This window comes from Typopeltis vanoorti, chromosome 21 (genome assembly GCF_054136105.1).
Source record: "Typopeltis vanoorti isolate ZY-2024b chromosome 21, IOZ_Tvanoo_1.0, whole genome shotgun sequence".
Classification (NCBI taxonomy): domain Eukaryota; kingdom Metazoa; phylum Arthropoda; class Arachnida; order Uropygi; family Thelyphonidae; genus Typopeltis; species Typopeltis vanoorti.
The window spans coordinates 65,397,709-65,415,476 of NC_143569.1; the positions used below are offsets into that span (position 1 = coordinate 65,397,709).

Consider the following 17,768-nt stretch of genomic DNA (forward strand, 5'->3'; position numbering starts at 1 on the left):
GCCGTGACGCACAGTATGATAAGCAACAAGAGTTTCACTTGCTACAATTTTATCGATAAAAATGCCTAACCATAAACGAGCTGATGTTTTCAACTGAAGCCAGAGTCTTTTCAGCATCCTTATGTTTCTGGCTATACGTAAATGTCGCCTCTGCCTCCATGAACAATGGAAAAATGGACATGACATTGTTGCCATACCACTTTGTTCCATCACTGCACAGCTTGTCCAGTTTAATAAATTTGAATTCTTTCTGGAGATCGTCATTAAAACTGTCGTTTCTCCTCTTTGAAATTGCAGGGATAGACTTAAAGCTTTGAAATATAAGTCTTATTATTATTATTTTTTTTAAATGAAATTTAAACCACCGTCATCGAATAACAAAGCCACCGGTAGCATACAGGCAAAACAAAAACTAACGCTACAGCAGAACAGACGCTGCGTCTGACGCGCAAGTGTCGCCAACATGTGTTTTTTATTTTCTCTGAATAAATCACTGCAGATGTCGATATTTAGTATCGAGTCTGCAGTGTATAACTAACTATGCGACTCCATGGTTAGTTATACATGGATTACTTGTATCCATGATATTGATATACGATTATAGGTTACGAATAATAATTTATGATTGACCAATATTACAGTATATTATAATTTTTATTAAAAACGGGACAAAATTGAGATTTTTATTAAAACGACGGGAAATGTGAAAAAACGGTACTGTCCCGTTCAAAACTGTACGATGGTCAATCTCGATAAGATGCGTATCACATATTTGCAATAGTTTATTTGTGGGTGCTACTTTTGGGCTATTCTTAATTTAGCAACGGTGTTGCAGACGAAGTTCAAAATTTGAACATGTTTTATTCGTTTCATTCGTGGTACTAGTTTCAAAATTAATGTGGTACTGGTTATCTGGGGAAAGTGAGTTATTTTAAATTTTGATTTGTGTGCTTATATAAATGTCTCTTGATGGGATGTTATATTTGAATTCATATTTCACAATAGTTATTCTTTTCTTGGAGTGTAAAAGATGAGTTCAAAATACTGCCTGTTGGTTGAGTATCGATTATTACATGTGCTTTCTTTAGTTTTTGTAGTACTTAACGTAAAATAAACAACGCGCAGCCAGTGCTTTTTTCAGATTTCCATTAAGCAGGATCACATTAATGGCATCAAACGAAGCGACGAAACTCTCCGATTCGTGATAACTGTATTTACAAACATCTGTGTTGGGGCATCCATCTGTATTGTTTTGAGCTGGACACTCCCGTCGTCTCTACACGTGCTTTCTGTACGCGAATAAATATCGTTTTTCAATATTCTATTTCCGAGACGAAATTTGTTTTATGAATGTTACATGAACACAATTGCAGAATTAACGAATAATTATATTCTGACAACTTGTAAGTTATATGTGCATTTATTTCTATTATCAAAATGTTAGGCTTTTCAACACTTCATAATGAAAAACATTGTTGAATTTATTTTTGACCTGCTCCTGATTCCATTTCTTCAGTAGAAAGAGTTTTCTCTTTAGTGAATTTATTATGGAGCAAGGAAAAAAATCGATTACAATGTTCCCACGGTAAAATTAATGATAATTTGACCTGTTTCAAAGGAACGAAGGGCAATACTTTTTACAAGTTTAATGCGTGAAGAAAATAATATACATATAAAAAAGTCATTCTTAAAAGTATGTGAGAGGAGAGCTACAACAGCGAAATTCCGAAAAACAGAATCTGATAAATTTTGAAGTACTTGCCATGCATATGGTTTTAAATTTCAGTTTCTTATTATTAAAAAAATAATAATAATAATAATCTGTACTTAATTTTCAGCGTTATTTACTATTTATCAGTTGTTTTTTTCTTATTACTTATTTTTCTACCACAAAACATGCAATTGCTTTATTAAAATATAACAGTCAAATAAAGGTACACCTTTTTAAATATCTAGTTTTGTTGCAATACGTATTAACAATTTTTTTTAGTCAAAAGAGTGAATTTTAGGTAGCGAAGAAATCTTGACCCCCCCCCATTTGATGTCTTTTTTTATGAGCACTCTAAGTATGTTTAGAGGGATTCATATCCATACTCTGGAAGACTGAAAGTCTAGACAATGTCCCACTCTGCCAGCCAGGCTAGAAAAATTGCAGACGTCTAACATTGAAAGTGAAAACTTTGTAAATTGATGGTATTGGGGCAGAATAGTTTTCTGAGAAGGCATAGAGTCAAGAAGTTAATGTAGCAAATGATCAGAGCCTACTTGTGAAGCAGGATGCACAAATCAACAGATTCTATGGCAGGAGAACATGGATATGAGGTTGAAGATGTGGTTGCAGCAGCGCAAGAAGATGAAATGCATAAAGGTGAGGATGAGACAGGTAGGAATGGAAATCAGAGTCAGAAGCAGAGAAACAGGAGTTGCCAAACCAAAGAGAGGTGTGGTATAGCAACTAGAATAGATAATGTTGGTGCTGGTAGAATGACCTCAAACACACAGCGATTGTTATGTTTATACGCAAATGTAAAAAGCATTCGAAACAAGAGAGCTGAGTTTGTTGCATTGATTGAGATGGTATGCCCAAAAACAATTGGAATAAGCGAAACTTGGTTGTCTGAGGAGGATGTGATGTCAAGAATAGAACTAGAAGGATAACTAATTTTCTGGAAGGAGAGAAATGTGAAAAGAGGGGGGGGGGAGTGCTCTTATTGATTACACGGGAATTGTGTCTGCAAAGTGTGGAAATTGACAGCGCATCCACAGGTTTTGAATGTGTGGTGTAAAGTTGAAATAAACAGGTAAGTATATCTGATATAGTACACCCGCTGTTTGTAGATCTCTACTTGGCGTTTTGCCAAGAATAGTCGATTCATTCATGCTGAAGTGGAGAAAGAAATGAAGGATGTACGAATTGGTCGCCAATGCGAAATCACGTGCTTTCTTGTCTGTCGCTGTACTAGTAGTAGCTTGATTTTTGTTGTCGCTTTTTTGCATATTATTAATTTGTATGATGGATCCAGTACAGTCAACAAGTTCTGTTGTTAAATGTTTCAGTAGCTCTTGCAAAAGAATATTAAATAATGTGGTGACATTCTGCAAAAAAGAATCATTAAAAGGCAGTCTCCTTGTTCCCCTTTCTCAAGTCATAAAACGTGCAAGTGGAATTGCGGGTGTATCGGAGTCGACTGTTCAAAGAATTCATAGGGAATCAAAAGGTGAAGGTAAGCCAAAATTTAAATCTCCTACAAAAAAAAAGTGGCAGAGAAAGAAAACCATAGCTTTGAATGATTTTGATGTAGACGTTATAAGAACTATTCACGAATTTTACGTGGTCGAGAAAAGAGTGATAACTCTTCCAAAATTGATTTCTGTGCTTAAAGAAAAAATTAATTTTCCTTGGAAAAGAGAAACTTTAAGGAAAATACTTCATGAAATTGGATTTTGTTTTAATGCTATTGAATAATTTTAATGCTATTGAGTATGTTTGGGCAAAAGTGAAAAGTTTCATTCACCATTGCAACGTAACTGGGATATCGACATGTCGAAACTTTTTAAGCTTTCAGAACAGGCGATTGAAAGTATTACAGTTCAAAACTGGGGAAAATATTGCTCTCATGTCACCTCATTGGAAAATATATATTGGTACAGAGACAGAATTATTGAAGAATTTTGTGAACCTTTGGTGATCAGTTTAAGTGAAAGTGATGTTCGGACACCAATTCAGATGACTATGAAGATTAAAAGGATTTGATAACAGTATCTTTCTCCAACCTTTTTTTTTGCATGGGTTTGTTAAAAGAGTTGCAACAAGTCATAAATAATTAATCGGACATTAAGGACGTTTAGGACATTAAAGTGTCTCAGTTCTCTCAACTGTAAGTTTAGAATATCTAAGTTCATTTGAAAAAAATTTCTGTTTTTCTGTATAATTATTTTTATTTTATAGAAAACTTTCTTAAAAATAAATTTCGTTAAATTTCTGTTTTATGCTATACCTTTTTTTAATTTTGTTAATACTCTACATACATTTTTCCAACTGTTATACAAGCAAAATAGTTACACTTTAAAAACTACAATGTTCGTAAAAAAAAAAGCTAAATTTTCTGACCTGTAATAATAAACAAACTCATCCCAGAAGACGAATTGATTACCCTATTATCGGAATGGATTCTCCTTTTTGGGACATGCGCAGAAGTGTCGAAAGGTCTCTAATCTGTGGGTGAACTATAGGATGCTGTTATAGGCCAAGAAATGCAGAGAATACCGATTGTAAAATGTTTAGGCAAATTAGTTGTGCATGTAAAAAGAAGACGATCCTGATGAGAGACTTTAATCACAGAAATATAGACTGGAAGGAGGAGATAGTGTATGGGAACAAGGAAAGTGAGTTTGTGGAATTTCTGAGAGAAAAGTATCTTAAGCAGCATTTGATTGAAGCAACTAGAGGCTTTAATGTTTTGGGTTTGGTGATAACTTCACAAGATGTATTAATGTTATTAATAAATTGTTGACACTGCTGTTGATGAGAGTGATCATGAGCTTCTTGTTTGGGAAGTGATGAAACAAGAAAGGTCACTGCCAAAAATTGATACATGTGGAAGTATAAAGCAGGTGATTATGGGAAGCTCTTTAGTCAGTTAGCATCAGTAGTGGGTAGATGAGCTGAGTGGAAAGCATGGGAACTCACAAGGCAGCATCTGACAGTGTATGACTGTATACCAAGAGTTAAGCAAGTAAATACAGTAGGAGTGAAATGGATGAACAGTGAAATTCAGCAAGCTGTGCTGGAAAAGAAAATGTTATGGAAAAGGTACAAGGCAGATGGTGGTGATTGGACCCATGAATAGTATAAAGAAAGAAAAGGTGCAATATGAGAGGAGATTGGCTGGTCAGGCCAAGGTTAACTCAGGGAATTTTTCCGCTACATGCCAAGCAAGAGGAGTAATAATTGTAGCAGATTAACATTGGTGGATAGTCGTGGTAGCAGACTAAGCTGCAAAGGATATAGTGGAATTATTGAACGAGCACTTTATCAGCATATATCATACTGGTGTAAATGATGAAGTGGAATATATAAAAGAGAGGCAAGTTTTAGGAGAATTGGAAGTGAAAGAAACAGAGGTGTATCAAATATTGGTTGGGTTAGATGAATAAGGCTGTGGGAATGGATGACATATCACCCCGTATTCTTAAGGAATGTGCATCACAGTTGGCTATGCTCCTAAACTGGTTATTTAATGAAAGTCTTGCAGTGGATAGGATTCCTAAGGAGTGGGAAGATGGCAAATAGTACCACTCCACAAGCATAGTTCTAAGACAGAGGTCTCCAACTATAGGCCAGTCTGTATAACTCGGTTGTGGTCAAGGTGTTAGAGCAGTGGTTCTTAACCTTTTCAAAGTCACGGAACACTTCTGATTATAAGAAAAATGCAGAGAACACCAAAAGCTTTAGGGTCATAAAAGTAATAATAAAAATATGCATTTACTTGCATTTTATAAAAATGGAACTTATTTTAATGCAATACTTGAGTTTGTTGGCTTTTGCAGATTTCATCAATATCAGGTCTAATATGTGATATTGCTACCTTCATCTAATATAATAAAATTAGTTTAATCCTTTATCCACCAAGTGTGAGCAAAAAAGTTTGCACCTAAAAGTATCTTCAGGACTGGGGTAAGGTAGTACAACACCAGGGCAACTCGTTGCAAAGGTGGAGCAAGATACCAACACTCCTATCTCAGTATCTCCTATAATGCAAAACACATCTCCTTGTGGATATGTGTAATGTTATGCATTAAGGGAAGGGCCACTACCCAGACTAGTTTCGACCTTTATTGAGGTCTCTTCTGTGGGAGCCAGGCCCAAGTGGAGATACCAGGCAGAAGCATTAGCAGGTCATCTCTACCTATAGGAGTTGCCAAATGGTGTGCCACTCTTTTTTAATAAATTACTCTGGATTTAGAGAAAGATGTTGAAAGTTTATTTTTCACTTGGTTAGAGTATAATAAAATAAAATAAAATATAATAAAATAGAGTATAATAAAATCCACTTGGGCCTGGCTCCCACTGAATTTAAAACACATCTCCTTGCGGATATGTCTAATGCATGCATAACATTAGACATATCCGCAAAGAGATGTGTTTTGCATTATGGGAGATACTGAGATAGGAGTGTTGGTAGCTTGCTCCACCTTTGCAAGGAGTTTCCTGGTGTTGTACCACCTTACCCCAGTCCTGAAGATACTTTCAGGCGCAAACTTTGTTTGCTCACACTTGGATAAAGGATTAAACTAAATTTATTATACTACCAATACAGGACGTTATTTACATTTCACTTCCTCACACCACATTTCTCAGAAACTTAGTATTGTACACATGTTGAAGAACTGTGCCTCTCTCCTTACAACAGATCAACAAGACCTCCAGGAAGAACTATCCCTGATATCCACCAACCTTACTATGAATGGATTTCCTCGAAGACTCGTCCACAAGATACTTTTCTCTGAATCCCAACAAAGACAACAAGATGATATATGTTATATTTCTACCATCGTCATTCCATACTTAGGGACAGTTTCCAATAAGATTGCTAGACTCCTTAGACCACATAAAATAAGAGTGACCTTTAAACCCACAGAAACGATTAGACAAATCTTAAGATCTCCAAAAGATAGCCATCCTTTCTCCAAATATGCTGGAGTTTATAACATACCATGCTCGTGCGGCTTGAATTACATCGGCCAAACTTCAAGGAGCCTTGAAATTAGACAAAAAGAACACATAGGTGACGTCAATAATAACAGAGAAGAAAAATTGGGGTTAGCTTTTCATTTCTCAAGAACGAACCATACCATACCATAGAGTGGGATAGAAGCACAATTCCTTACATGGAGGAGGACTTCCGCTCCCGAATTTTTAAGGAGGCCACAACAGTTGCCCACTGTATACAAAACCTTAACAGGAACCAAGGACTAATCTTGCCCCTGATCTGGAAGACCCTTATCAGATCCTTCAACTCCCCAAAACTGAATTATAGTGCCAACTATAGAACGTTCCTAAATAACAACAAGTGATATCATCCACACTCTATGAATGTATTGTACATGCTCTGTTCTTTGTTTAATATAATTGGAATCGGTTGATTATAGTTTGTAACAGTTTTTTACTTTTTAGTGCCTTACATCAGTTATGTACCCTGAAGATGCCAACAGACTTAGTTGGTGAAACTAGTTGGTATAACTTAGTTCTTTATTATATACACTTGATCAATATAATCCCAATAAAAGTCTTTCCAGAGTTTTTGGTCAAGAAAATTAAACGTTTTTTAACATATCTACTGTATTTTTTTTTTTTTTCTCATATGCAGTTTTTCCAATACTTTTTTGTGAAAAGCTGACAATTTATCAGTGGATGTCAAAATATTTTAATTTTCCCTTAGATGCTTGTATTAATGCTATTTAAGTAATTAAAAATATCACCTAAATATGCCATTTTAGCAGACCAAATATCATTTTTAAGACATTTTACAAAAGCATCTGTACCTTCATTTTGAAAAAAGGCCAATAATTTATTCTTAAGTTCTAAAATTCGGAATAGCACTTTACCCATGGATAACCATCTTATTTCAGTGTGCAAAAGCAAGTATTCGTACTTGGCTACCATAAATATGCAAAGTTTTTTTAAAAAAAGGCGTGCTTTTAAAGGTCTCGACTTGATGTAATTTATCATATTTACAACTTGGTCTAGTTCAGGTTTTAATATTGCTGGTAATGTTTTTCAAACTAGGGAATCTCTGTGCATAGATATAATATATCCTACAAACACATGACCTATAAACGTTATTTTGTTGGTTTAGAATTCAATGCTCATAGCTGTCTTTAGTTGTTAGGATCAGAGTAGCCAATTACACTCAGAACTGTGTCATGTGACATCTTTCGCAGGCGGAACACAAGTGTTCCAGGGAATACCGGTTAAGAACCACTGTGTTAGAGAGATTGGTAAGGAATAGAATACAGCAGTGTTCTCAGCGTGGGGCAATTTGAAAATGTACATATTTATATTATACTTTTTCAGAACTTGGCTGACTGTTATACTAGAGGGGGAGGGGCATCAAAATCTTTCAGATGTTGAGGTGGGGCATGATCCAAAAAACGTTGAGAAACACTGGAATACAGGATTGGATTGATGGATATAGTATTCTTTACAAATCAGCATGGATTTGTAAAGGGTAGTTCCTGTTTTAATAATTTACTTGCATTTTATGATAAGGTGACAAGTACACCTAAACCTCTTTTTATGCAAATTTTTTTTACGCAATTTTTATTCACTTTTACGCGACCAACCTAAAGTCTAAGTTAGGAAAAAATCCATAATTCAAGAAAATTCTGAGAATTTCATTTATTGGGAATTCCCTGAATTACATAACTAACTGTGCTTAAACAAAAAAAAAAAAAAAATAGCAGTTGTTTGCAGTTTGAATTTGGTTTCTCATATCAACTTAGAAAATTCTTACGAATTTCATTTATTGGGAATTCCCCGAATGACATAACTGGCTGCGTATAAAAAAGCAGTTCTTAGCAGTTTGAATTTGGTGTTTGAGTAGACAACACAGGTACCGCATTTTTTGCATTTGCATTTTTTAAGTGAAATCAAAATAAAAATCGCATTATAAAATTAATAATTTTGCCAAGAAATAATGAACGGTAAGTTATATGTAATTTTCAAACTTTCCTTTCATTAACCGAAGATTTTAATCCAGTCCTCACATGATGTTGCCGATAACCAAAAAAAAAACAAAAAGTAAAGCCATTTCCTTGAATATAAAAATTCAAATTTTAGATCGTTTTCAAACTGGGGAAGGTGCGGCGGCTGTGGGTAAGCATTTTGGAGTCCATGAATCAACTGTCAGATCGAAGAGGCTATTAAAAAAAGGAGTATGTTCTGGTACAAAATCGAGTGCGAAATTATCATCATACAGAAGAGATGTTGTTCTAGAAAAGGCCGAGAAAGTTTTAGTGATGTGGATAGAAGATAATGTACAAAAAAGAATGCCAGTTGATGGAAATTCCATCAAGCATCCAGCATTGAGATTTTATGAACAGATTAAAAAACTGCAGCCAGATACTTCATCTCAATCGAGGAAAAAATATGAATTTCATGCAAGCAATGGTTAGCCAAGGGGCGGAACTCCCCTTTTGATTCATCAAAATTCAAGGAGAACCGGCCTAGCGGTCCGGAACTTGGGAGGAGCACCTGGGGGGACCCCTTTTTTGAGTCTTCAAAATTTGAGTCATCAGAATTCAAGGAAAACCGGCCTACCAGTCCGGAACTCGGGGGGTGCCAGGGGAACCCCCTTTTGAGTCTTCAAAATTCGAGTCATCAGAATTCAAAGAGAACTGGCCTACCAGTCTGGAACTCGGGATTGGGGGGAGCATAGCACCCCTAGTAATAATTATAATAATAGATCTTTCTGCTTGAATTTTCAAAATTTTCATATGCTGTTCCTTACCTTTTTGAAATACCAAATCTGGAGAATAGTGTAGTTTTGAAGGTGTGAATTGAAAAGTGTACCTATCGAAAAATTAAGTTGTTGCATTATAAATTATTACCAGAACGGAAGGCAAATATTTTCAGGAGGCGAATTTGTTATTGCAGATTGTGCATGGAATAAAGAGTATCCCCTTATATCTTTTGCTGGGTAGATTCAGAATATGTTTCTGAAGTAGACTAGGATCTTGATGGTAATAATAGTTTTGATATTGATAGCAATAATTATTATAATAACTAATATTTTCAATTTTTTTTTTTTTTTTTTTTTTTTTTTTTTTTTTTTTTTTTTTTTTTTTGCAGATGGACAGAAAATTTTGATAACATCAATCACCATTACTGAAATCATTCCTTTATGATTTCTTTTTAAGTTGTGAGCATTTATGCAATATAAAAATGCATATTGTAACAGTCATCAAGGCTTGTTAATTATATGTATTAATGGAGTGAATTAATGATCACTTTGAACTTCTCATTATTAATGAAAAGTTGAAAGTCTGGAATGATGAATGGTGGGAAAGAGAAATTAGTGTTCTCTTTGGGATTCATTTGTCAATGATATAAAATCTGAACAGGTATACTTTAACATGGATGAAGAGAGAAGTACGGATGAAGTGTCATCAGTTAGAATGAATCATTTTCAGAGTAGTGTAAGTGAAGTAGCACGGAATTTGACTATTATTACAGACTGTGAAGTACAAAAGGTGCTAAAGGTTCTGTATGTCCAGGTGATAGTAGAGAGCTGAAAGAGCAATGATTATTAATGGTATGATAGCAAAAATATGTAAGGAAAAGAGACCTTCTGTATGTATTTCAATAAATTTGAGGGTAAGTTTGTTGAGGATGGTTTACATCTGAGCAACAGTAGTAGTGAGAAGCTGGGTATATTCCTGTTGGGTGAAGGAAAGAGTTTGTCTATGTCTGGGCAATTAGATGTGGGTTTTAGAGTGTGGGCTTTCAGGATCTGTGTGTGTGTGTGTGTGAGAGAGAGAGAGAGAGAGAGATCTCAAATGTCATATTCGTGTTTTAAGAATCCAGAGTTGCATGAAAGGGAAATTCACGAGTGGTTAAGTGTGCCTGTTAAGATGGGTGATAATGATTCATATTTTAAGAGTTGTTTGAATTCTTATCAGACTGGTTGTTAGTCATGCATGTTCATTAATGCCAGAAGCATTAGGAATAAATGTGAGGAATTCTTAACATTAGTGAATATAAATGAAACAAGGGATAGAATGCAATGTGTACTGCTAGCATATTCAGGGAAGATAGCAGAATAAAAAGGAGGTGTGTGTGGGGGGGGGTATTGTTAATGATTATAGATGAATTGCCAACTAACTAGAGTACAGAGTATTGGAAATTACAGTGATAGTGCTAGTGGTTCATTCAAATGCGCTCTGAGGCATTTTGGTGTGAAGTAAAAGTTTGTGGGAGAGAATGCACATTTGGGTGCTGCTATGACCAGAGTCAACTGAAGAGTAATTTGTACAGGAAAATTAACTTTGTTGATACAGGAAGAACTAGCATTATGGACAATCTTAATTGAGGATATGGATTCAGTGAATGAGAAAGCATGCAAGAGGTGCAAAACTTAAGGAAGAAATTTACTGTGGGAAATTTCTTCCTTAAGTAGCAAGTTATGGAAGGGCATTGCAGTTCAAGAATTTTAGATCTGGTAATAACATCTAAGAATCTGACTAAACAAGGTAACTGTTTTGTCTCCAGTTGTTGGAAATGACAATATCAGGTCATCCCAAAAGTAATGTCGTTTTTAGCTTTAAGTTTTGAAAGGATATAAAGGATAAATCACTTGCTAATTTAATCAAGTATGTATTCTCCATTTGAATCAGTAATGCTCTTCCAATGTTGTGAAAGCTCCATAATGCCATTTCTATAGAATTCAGGAGTTTTGGATGCAAAGAAGTCTCATAGGCTCAATTTCAGTGCCTCTAATGTATCATATTGTTTTTCATTAATGAAATGTTGCAAACTTTGAAATAAGTAGTAATCTGAAGGTGCAAGATGAGGAGAATATAGAGTATGTGAAGCTTTTCCCAGCCAATTTCCTCAATCTTGGTACATGTAATTCTTGCACTATGAGAGCTTACATTATCATGGTGAAAACAACACCTTTCAAATGACCAGAAAACACCTCTTTTTGTTTTTCATTCAATCATTCAAGTTGTTCACAGTATACTTCAGCTGTGATTGATTGGTTTTGTGGTAAGAGTTCAAAGTGTATAATACCAGCCATATTTTACTAAACACTTAACAAAACCATCTGCGGGTGAAGGTCTTGATTTGGATTAGGTTTGGCCTGTTCTCCTGAATGAACCCACTGCCTTTGGTGCTTAACATTCTTGTAAAGTATCCACTTTTCATCATTGATGACTACACTATTCAAAAACGGAGATTGAACCTCTCGAGACTGAAAGCAGTGCACGTGTTGATGCACTCTCTTCAATTGTTGTTCATCAATTCATGAGGAACTTGCATGCTGAGCTTAAAAACTATTCCAAGTTCTTGCAAATGGCGATGGATGATTGATAATGATGAATTAAGATCTTTGGCTAAATCTTTGACAGTTGCATTGGCATTTCTTGCAATTGTGGCTTTCAGCATATCATTATTGAGAGAGACAGGGTGCTCAGAGCAAGGGAATTCTTTCGAGTTAAAGTCCCTTTGTCGAAATTTTTGGAACTATCGCTGCACTTTTTCACATTCAAAACATTATCGTCATACACTTTTTGCACATTCTTTATAGTGTTAGTAACATTGTTGCTTTTTTGGAACTCATAAAGCATGATGTGCCTAATGTGCTCTTCAGGGACCTCCATAGTAATAAAGGGTTATTTAAACAGTAACTTATGTATGATGTTATTGCAAAGTGGAATTCCTTAGAATGAGACTGCCTCAGCTAAGTGGTACTTAGTGGTACAGCATAAAAAACAACATTACTTTTGGGCTGACTTATGTGTAAGAACTTTTATAAAAAAAAGGTACATGTGGCACTATAAAGCAGATGATTATGATAACCTCTGAAGGAATCTTGCAGCTGTGCCATGGTAGAGGAATTTAGTAGTGCATGGGGAAGTGGTCAGTAGGTGTTGGAAGGAAGCTATAACTGACTGCATCCCTAAGTTCACAGAGTAAATTGTAGAGTTAAATTTTCATTATTGCATAGACAGCTGCTTGGAGTCCAAAGACTAATTAAGGGAGACCCAAACTATCTACACAATATCTATTCTATCTCTCCTTGAACCCATTAACAGACAGAGCATTTGCAACTGACTCTGGCAACCTATTCCATTCATTCACCACCAGTGGCGGCTCGTGGAAATCGTGGGGGTGCTGCAACTTTCAAAAGATACATACACGTTGTAAGTACAGTGTATACATGTTTGGATAAAATATCAAAATTATGGTAAATAAAATAAAATAAACATGAAACAATATTGTTTATTATCGATAAAATTATACAATTTAGTATAATTCAAAATTACTTTAAAATAAAATCCATTATCATAATCCCAATAATGTTCTAAAATAAAAACTGTAACAAATGTCATGTCTTTAATTGTAATGTCCAAATATTTAAAGAGACGGAGTAAACACGATAAGCACTACGAACACTACTACTGGCGCAAACTGCATATAAATAATAGTGGAACCGCACGACGGATAGTGCCGCCTTATGCTAATAGCTCGCATCTCACTGTGACATGCATATGCTTGCACGCTTAGCAATATGACACTGTGGTAAACACGGTGCTGCTAGCGTCTTTTGCCCTCCTAAGTGCTACAAGATGGATTTTAATTCTCTTTCTATACAAAATAAGAGAATTGTATAGGATTACTGATGAATTAAATATTACAAGCAAATATAAATAAATTAATAAATATATTTATATATCAAGAAAAATTGGGGGTGCTGCAGTTCCACAGTGCCTATGCACAAGCCACCCCCTGTTCACCACTCTACAAGCAAAAAGCTAGTCCTCGCACCTTGCTAAAATCACTTGTACTCAATTTCCTGGAATGACTTTTTCCATTGATCTAGCCAATTTCTGAAATATTTATTCTGTATCATTCCTGTAAAGCTCTTTAAGTACCTTTCTATCTCTTTCTATCAAATCCCTCCCCACCTTTTTTTTTTAGTCTCTCAACTAACTTCTGCACACATCATCAATCCATCCTCATAGGTAACATTCCAAAGACCACTCACCATCTTGGTCGCTTGCCTCTGAATCCTCTCCACAAATCCAGGAGAAGACCAGATCTGAGCACAGTAGTTCAGATGTGGACATCTCAAGGCCTTATAAAAAAAAATAACTTCCTTATCTCCACTTGATAGTGTGTTCTTATAGCCAAGTAATCTTATGAGCTACCTTAGCAATATGTTCTCTAAACTTCAGCTGTCTGTCAACCACCACCAGTAAATCCCTAGCTTTCATCTATTCCCTGGAGTACAGTTCCACCAATGTGATATCCAGCTTGTAATTGATTTATCCCAAAATGCATAACTTTACATTTCTCCACACTAAACGCATATCCATTATCTTTTGCCTGTACTGACAGCCTATTTAAATCATCCTGCAAGCTCTCCACATCACGTTGATTAATTATTACCCTACATAATTTTGCAACATCAGCAAACAACTGAATATTTCCCTTCAGATTATTCCCTATATCATTTATGTACAAATTAAACAGTAGTGGTCCAAACACTGAACCTTGCGTACACCACTAGTCACCTGTTTTCACCTTGATTCTGCCCCTCCATATATCATTTTTTGATATCTGTCCGGTAGCCACCCTCTTATTCACATAACCATCCCCATTTGTTCTGATTTGCTTAACAGTTCCATGTGGTATTTTCTCAAATGCCTTTGCAATATCCAATAGAATCATTGTATAACTATTTCCTTTATCCAACTCAGCTGTTACTCTTTTTTTTTAAAAAGTTAGTAAATTACTAAGGCATCACCGACCCTTCGCAAAGCCATGTTGCCCTCATAGAGTGTCATATTCTTATCCACCCATTCTTGAATTCTCTTTTTTACTAATTTTCTAGTGCTTTTACCACCATTCCTGAGATACTGATTGGTCTATAATTTACTACTGTAGTTGTAGAACCTCTTATGTAAAGGAATTATTTTGTGCATTTTCCAGTCCCTTGGAACTCTACCAGAACTGAGACTTAAATGAAGAGTGTAGTCAGAGCTTGAACATCCTTGCAGAATGCAAGCTGATGGCCCATCTAAGAACCTTCAGTTCATTCACCTCTGTTCCCACATTGGTCTCTGTCATATATGTCACAGCATTGACCTCACTTGTATGATGTACCTTTTGCAAAGTGGTCACTCAGTAACGCAACAATTTTATCTGCATCTGTCACTTCATGACCAGCAGCACTCATTAAAGTTATTCTTCCATAGTCATTTTTCCTCTTACTTGCTACCTTAATGTAAGAACTCTCTGGGATTTCATTTGGCCTACCTTGCTAGTTCTTCTCATAATCTGATTTTGCCTTCCTTACCTTTCTTGCCTGATCCTTGTGCTGTTTATGAATTTGCTGGTCGCCTTTCTCCTTATATGCCCTCCCCAGTGTTTTCTTTTCCTTAAGCTTATGAGTAATGATATTACTCACCCACCTATCTCCTACTTGATTTAGCCTCCTTGCCTTAGATGTGCAATTTAATATTGCTATTGCTTCCTCTAGATATCCCTTTACTATCTTCCATGCACTACTTATATCCTTTCCTTGCAGGGCTTTATGCCATGGCCCAGCTCCAAGTTTGTCATGATCACCTACATTGTAGTTCTACATATACCCATTCTTCATAGAATATTCCTTATGTTTTGCAATCTCCCAAGTCAAGACCACATGTTCACTTTCTCCAATCAGAGGCAGTGTAGCCACCTTGGTTATGGATAGCTTTTCTGATCCTCCAACCAGGTCCAGTACTCTCACATCCCAAGTTCCCTTCCATCATGTGTTGCCTCAACCCTACTATTACCCTATTACCTACTACCTATTACCCTACCTGATATAAATTCCATTTTCTTCTTGCTATATGATCTTTCTTCCACTCTATATCTCTGTGTTGGAGTTCCCCATAATAATCATTCAACCTGCACCCATGCTAATTTGCTGATTCATGTCTTCCAGATCATCCTTGTAACTCCCTGACTTATAGCAGCATCCAACCATATATTTTGTCTTATTGACCTTGATCTCACACCAGACTGCTTCAAACGAACATCCACTCCTCTGCTTATCTCCTATTCTTTTTGGCTGCAATTCATCTGCTATCATCAGCAGTATCCTGTCCTATCTTGTCTCTCTTCCTTGAATATACTGAACCTTTCACATTCTATCCCTGTAAGTAGCCAAGTCTCACTAATGCCTATAACTTTTGGTGAGATTGCACTAGCCAATGCCAATAAACTCCTCTCTCTTGTTCCTGAAACTTTTGGCATTAGTATACAGAAACTGCAGCATCCCTTTAGGCCCCAATCACTTTTGCTTCCTGGATTGACTACCCTATTCAATATTTTTTCTTGAGAATCTGGATTCCACACTTGTTGGTTATTGTCACATTCACTTGTCTCATGGGTGCCTTCATACACACTCACTTACATCCGCCCTAACTGCTTAAGTTTTCCTGAATTTGTGCATCAGCTTGCTCAGTGAACAAAGCTTTCTCTCTAGACACCTAATATCAAAACATTTAGGTGCAGCCCACCAGTACTATACAAATCCTTCTTTCCATCAAACTCAAACCATAAGTCCACAAATCCTACATCATTCCTTTTGTACAACTTGCAGATTGATTTGTTTGATATCAGCAGCCTCTCATAGCATGACAAGAGGCTTACAATGTTAATATCTTTCATATAATCCAGATGTGGTCATATGCCTTATATGATAACTTCTTTGTCTCTTGTTAGTGTCTTCTTCAATAACCAAATAATCCTATACTACCTTAGCAGCCTTGCAATAATTTCTCTAAATTTCAACTGCTATCTCCTCCCAGATCCCTAGGTTCATTTGTTTCCCCGAGTACAGTTTCATCAATGTACACAGCTTGTAATCTGTTTATCCCCAAGAGCATAATTTACACTTTTCTACATTAAACTGATTATCTTTTTATCTGATTATCTTTTTTACATTATCTTTTGTTCATACTGTCATCCTGCAAGCTGGTTAAATCATTAACTTTTATCTTTTATCTTTAACTATTATCCTACCCAGTTTTGCATCATCTGTAGCAAACAACTGAATATTTCTCTTCAAATCATTTCCTATTTCATTTATGTCCATATTAAACATTAGTGGTCTAAGCACAGGACCTTGTGGCACACTGCTAGTCACATGCTTTCTACTGGATTCTGCTGCTCCATATATAGTTCGCCCACAGATTAAAGACCCTTCGAAACTTCTGCGCATGTTCCAAAAAGGAGAATCCATTCCGATAATAGGGTAATCAATCCGTCTGGGATTGATTTTCTGGAATGAGTTTATTATTACAGGTCGGAAAATTTAGCTTTTTTTTTTTTTTTTTACGAACATTTGTAGTTTTTAAAGTGTAACTATTTTGCTTGTATAACAGTTGGAAAAATGTACATAGAGTATTAACAAAATTAAAAAAAGGTATAGCATAAAACAGAAATTTAACGAAATTTATTTTTAAGAAAGTTTTCTATAAAATAAAAATAATTATACAGAAAAACAGAAATTTTTTTCAAATGAACTTAGATATTCTAAACTTACAGTTGAGAGAACTGAGACACTTTAATGTCCTAAACGTCCTTAATGTCCGATTAATTATTTATGACTTGTTGCAACTCTTTTAACAAACCCATGCAAAAAAAAAGGTTGGAGAAAGATACTGTTATCAAATCCTTTTAATCTTCATAGTCATCTGAATTGGTGTCCGAACATCACTTTCACTTAAACTGATCACCAAAGGTTCACAAAATTCTTCAATAATTCTGTCTCTGTCCCAATATATATTTTCCAATGAGGTGACATGAGAGCAATATTTTCCCCAGTTTTGAACTGTAATACTTTCAATCGCCTGTTCTGAAAGTTTAAAAAGTTTCGACATGTCAATATTCCCAGTTACGTTGCAATGGCGAATGAAACTTTTCACTTCTGCCCAAACATACTCAATAGCATTAAAACAAAATCTAATTTCATGAAGTATTTTCCTTA

The 17,768-nt window shown here is 35.6% G+C and overlaps 1 protein-coding gene across 1 annotated transcript in view; it reads left to right on the top strand.

The window, feature by feature from the left end:
• Window positions 1-1,263: 1,263 nt before the first annotated feature.
• Window positions 1,264-17,768, top strand: part of LOC150094928 (transmembrane protein 209) — a 293,574-nt gene continuing 277,069 nt past the window's right edge. The window contains exon 1 of the mRNA XM_090411152.1: window positions 1,264-1,403. Coding sequence (XP_090267278.1) covers window positions 1,358-1,403 — 46 coding nt within the window. The 5' untranslated portion in view covers window positions 1,264-1,357. The remainder of the gene's footprint in view (window positions 1,404-17,768) is intronic.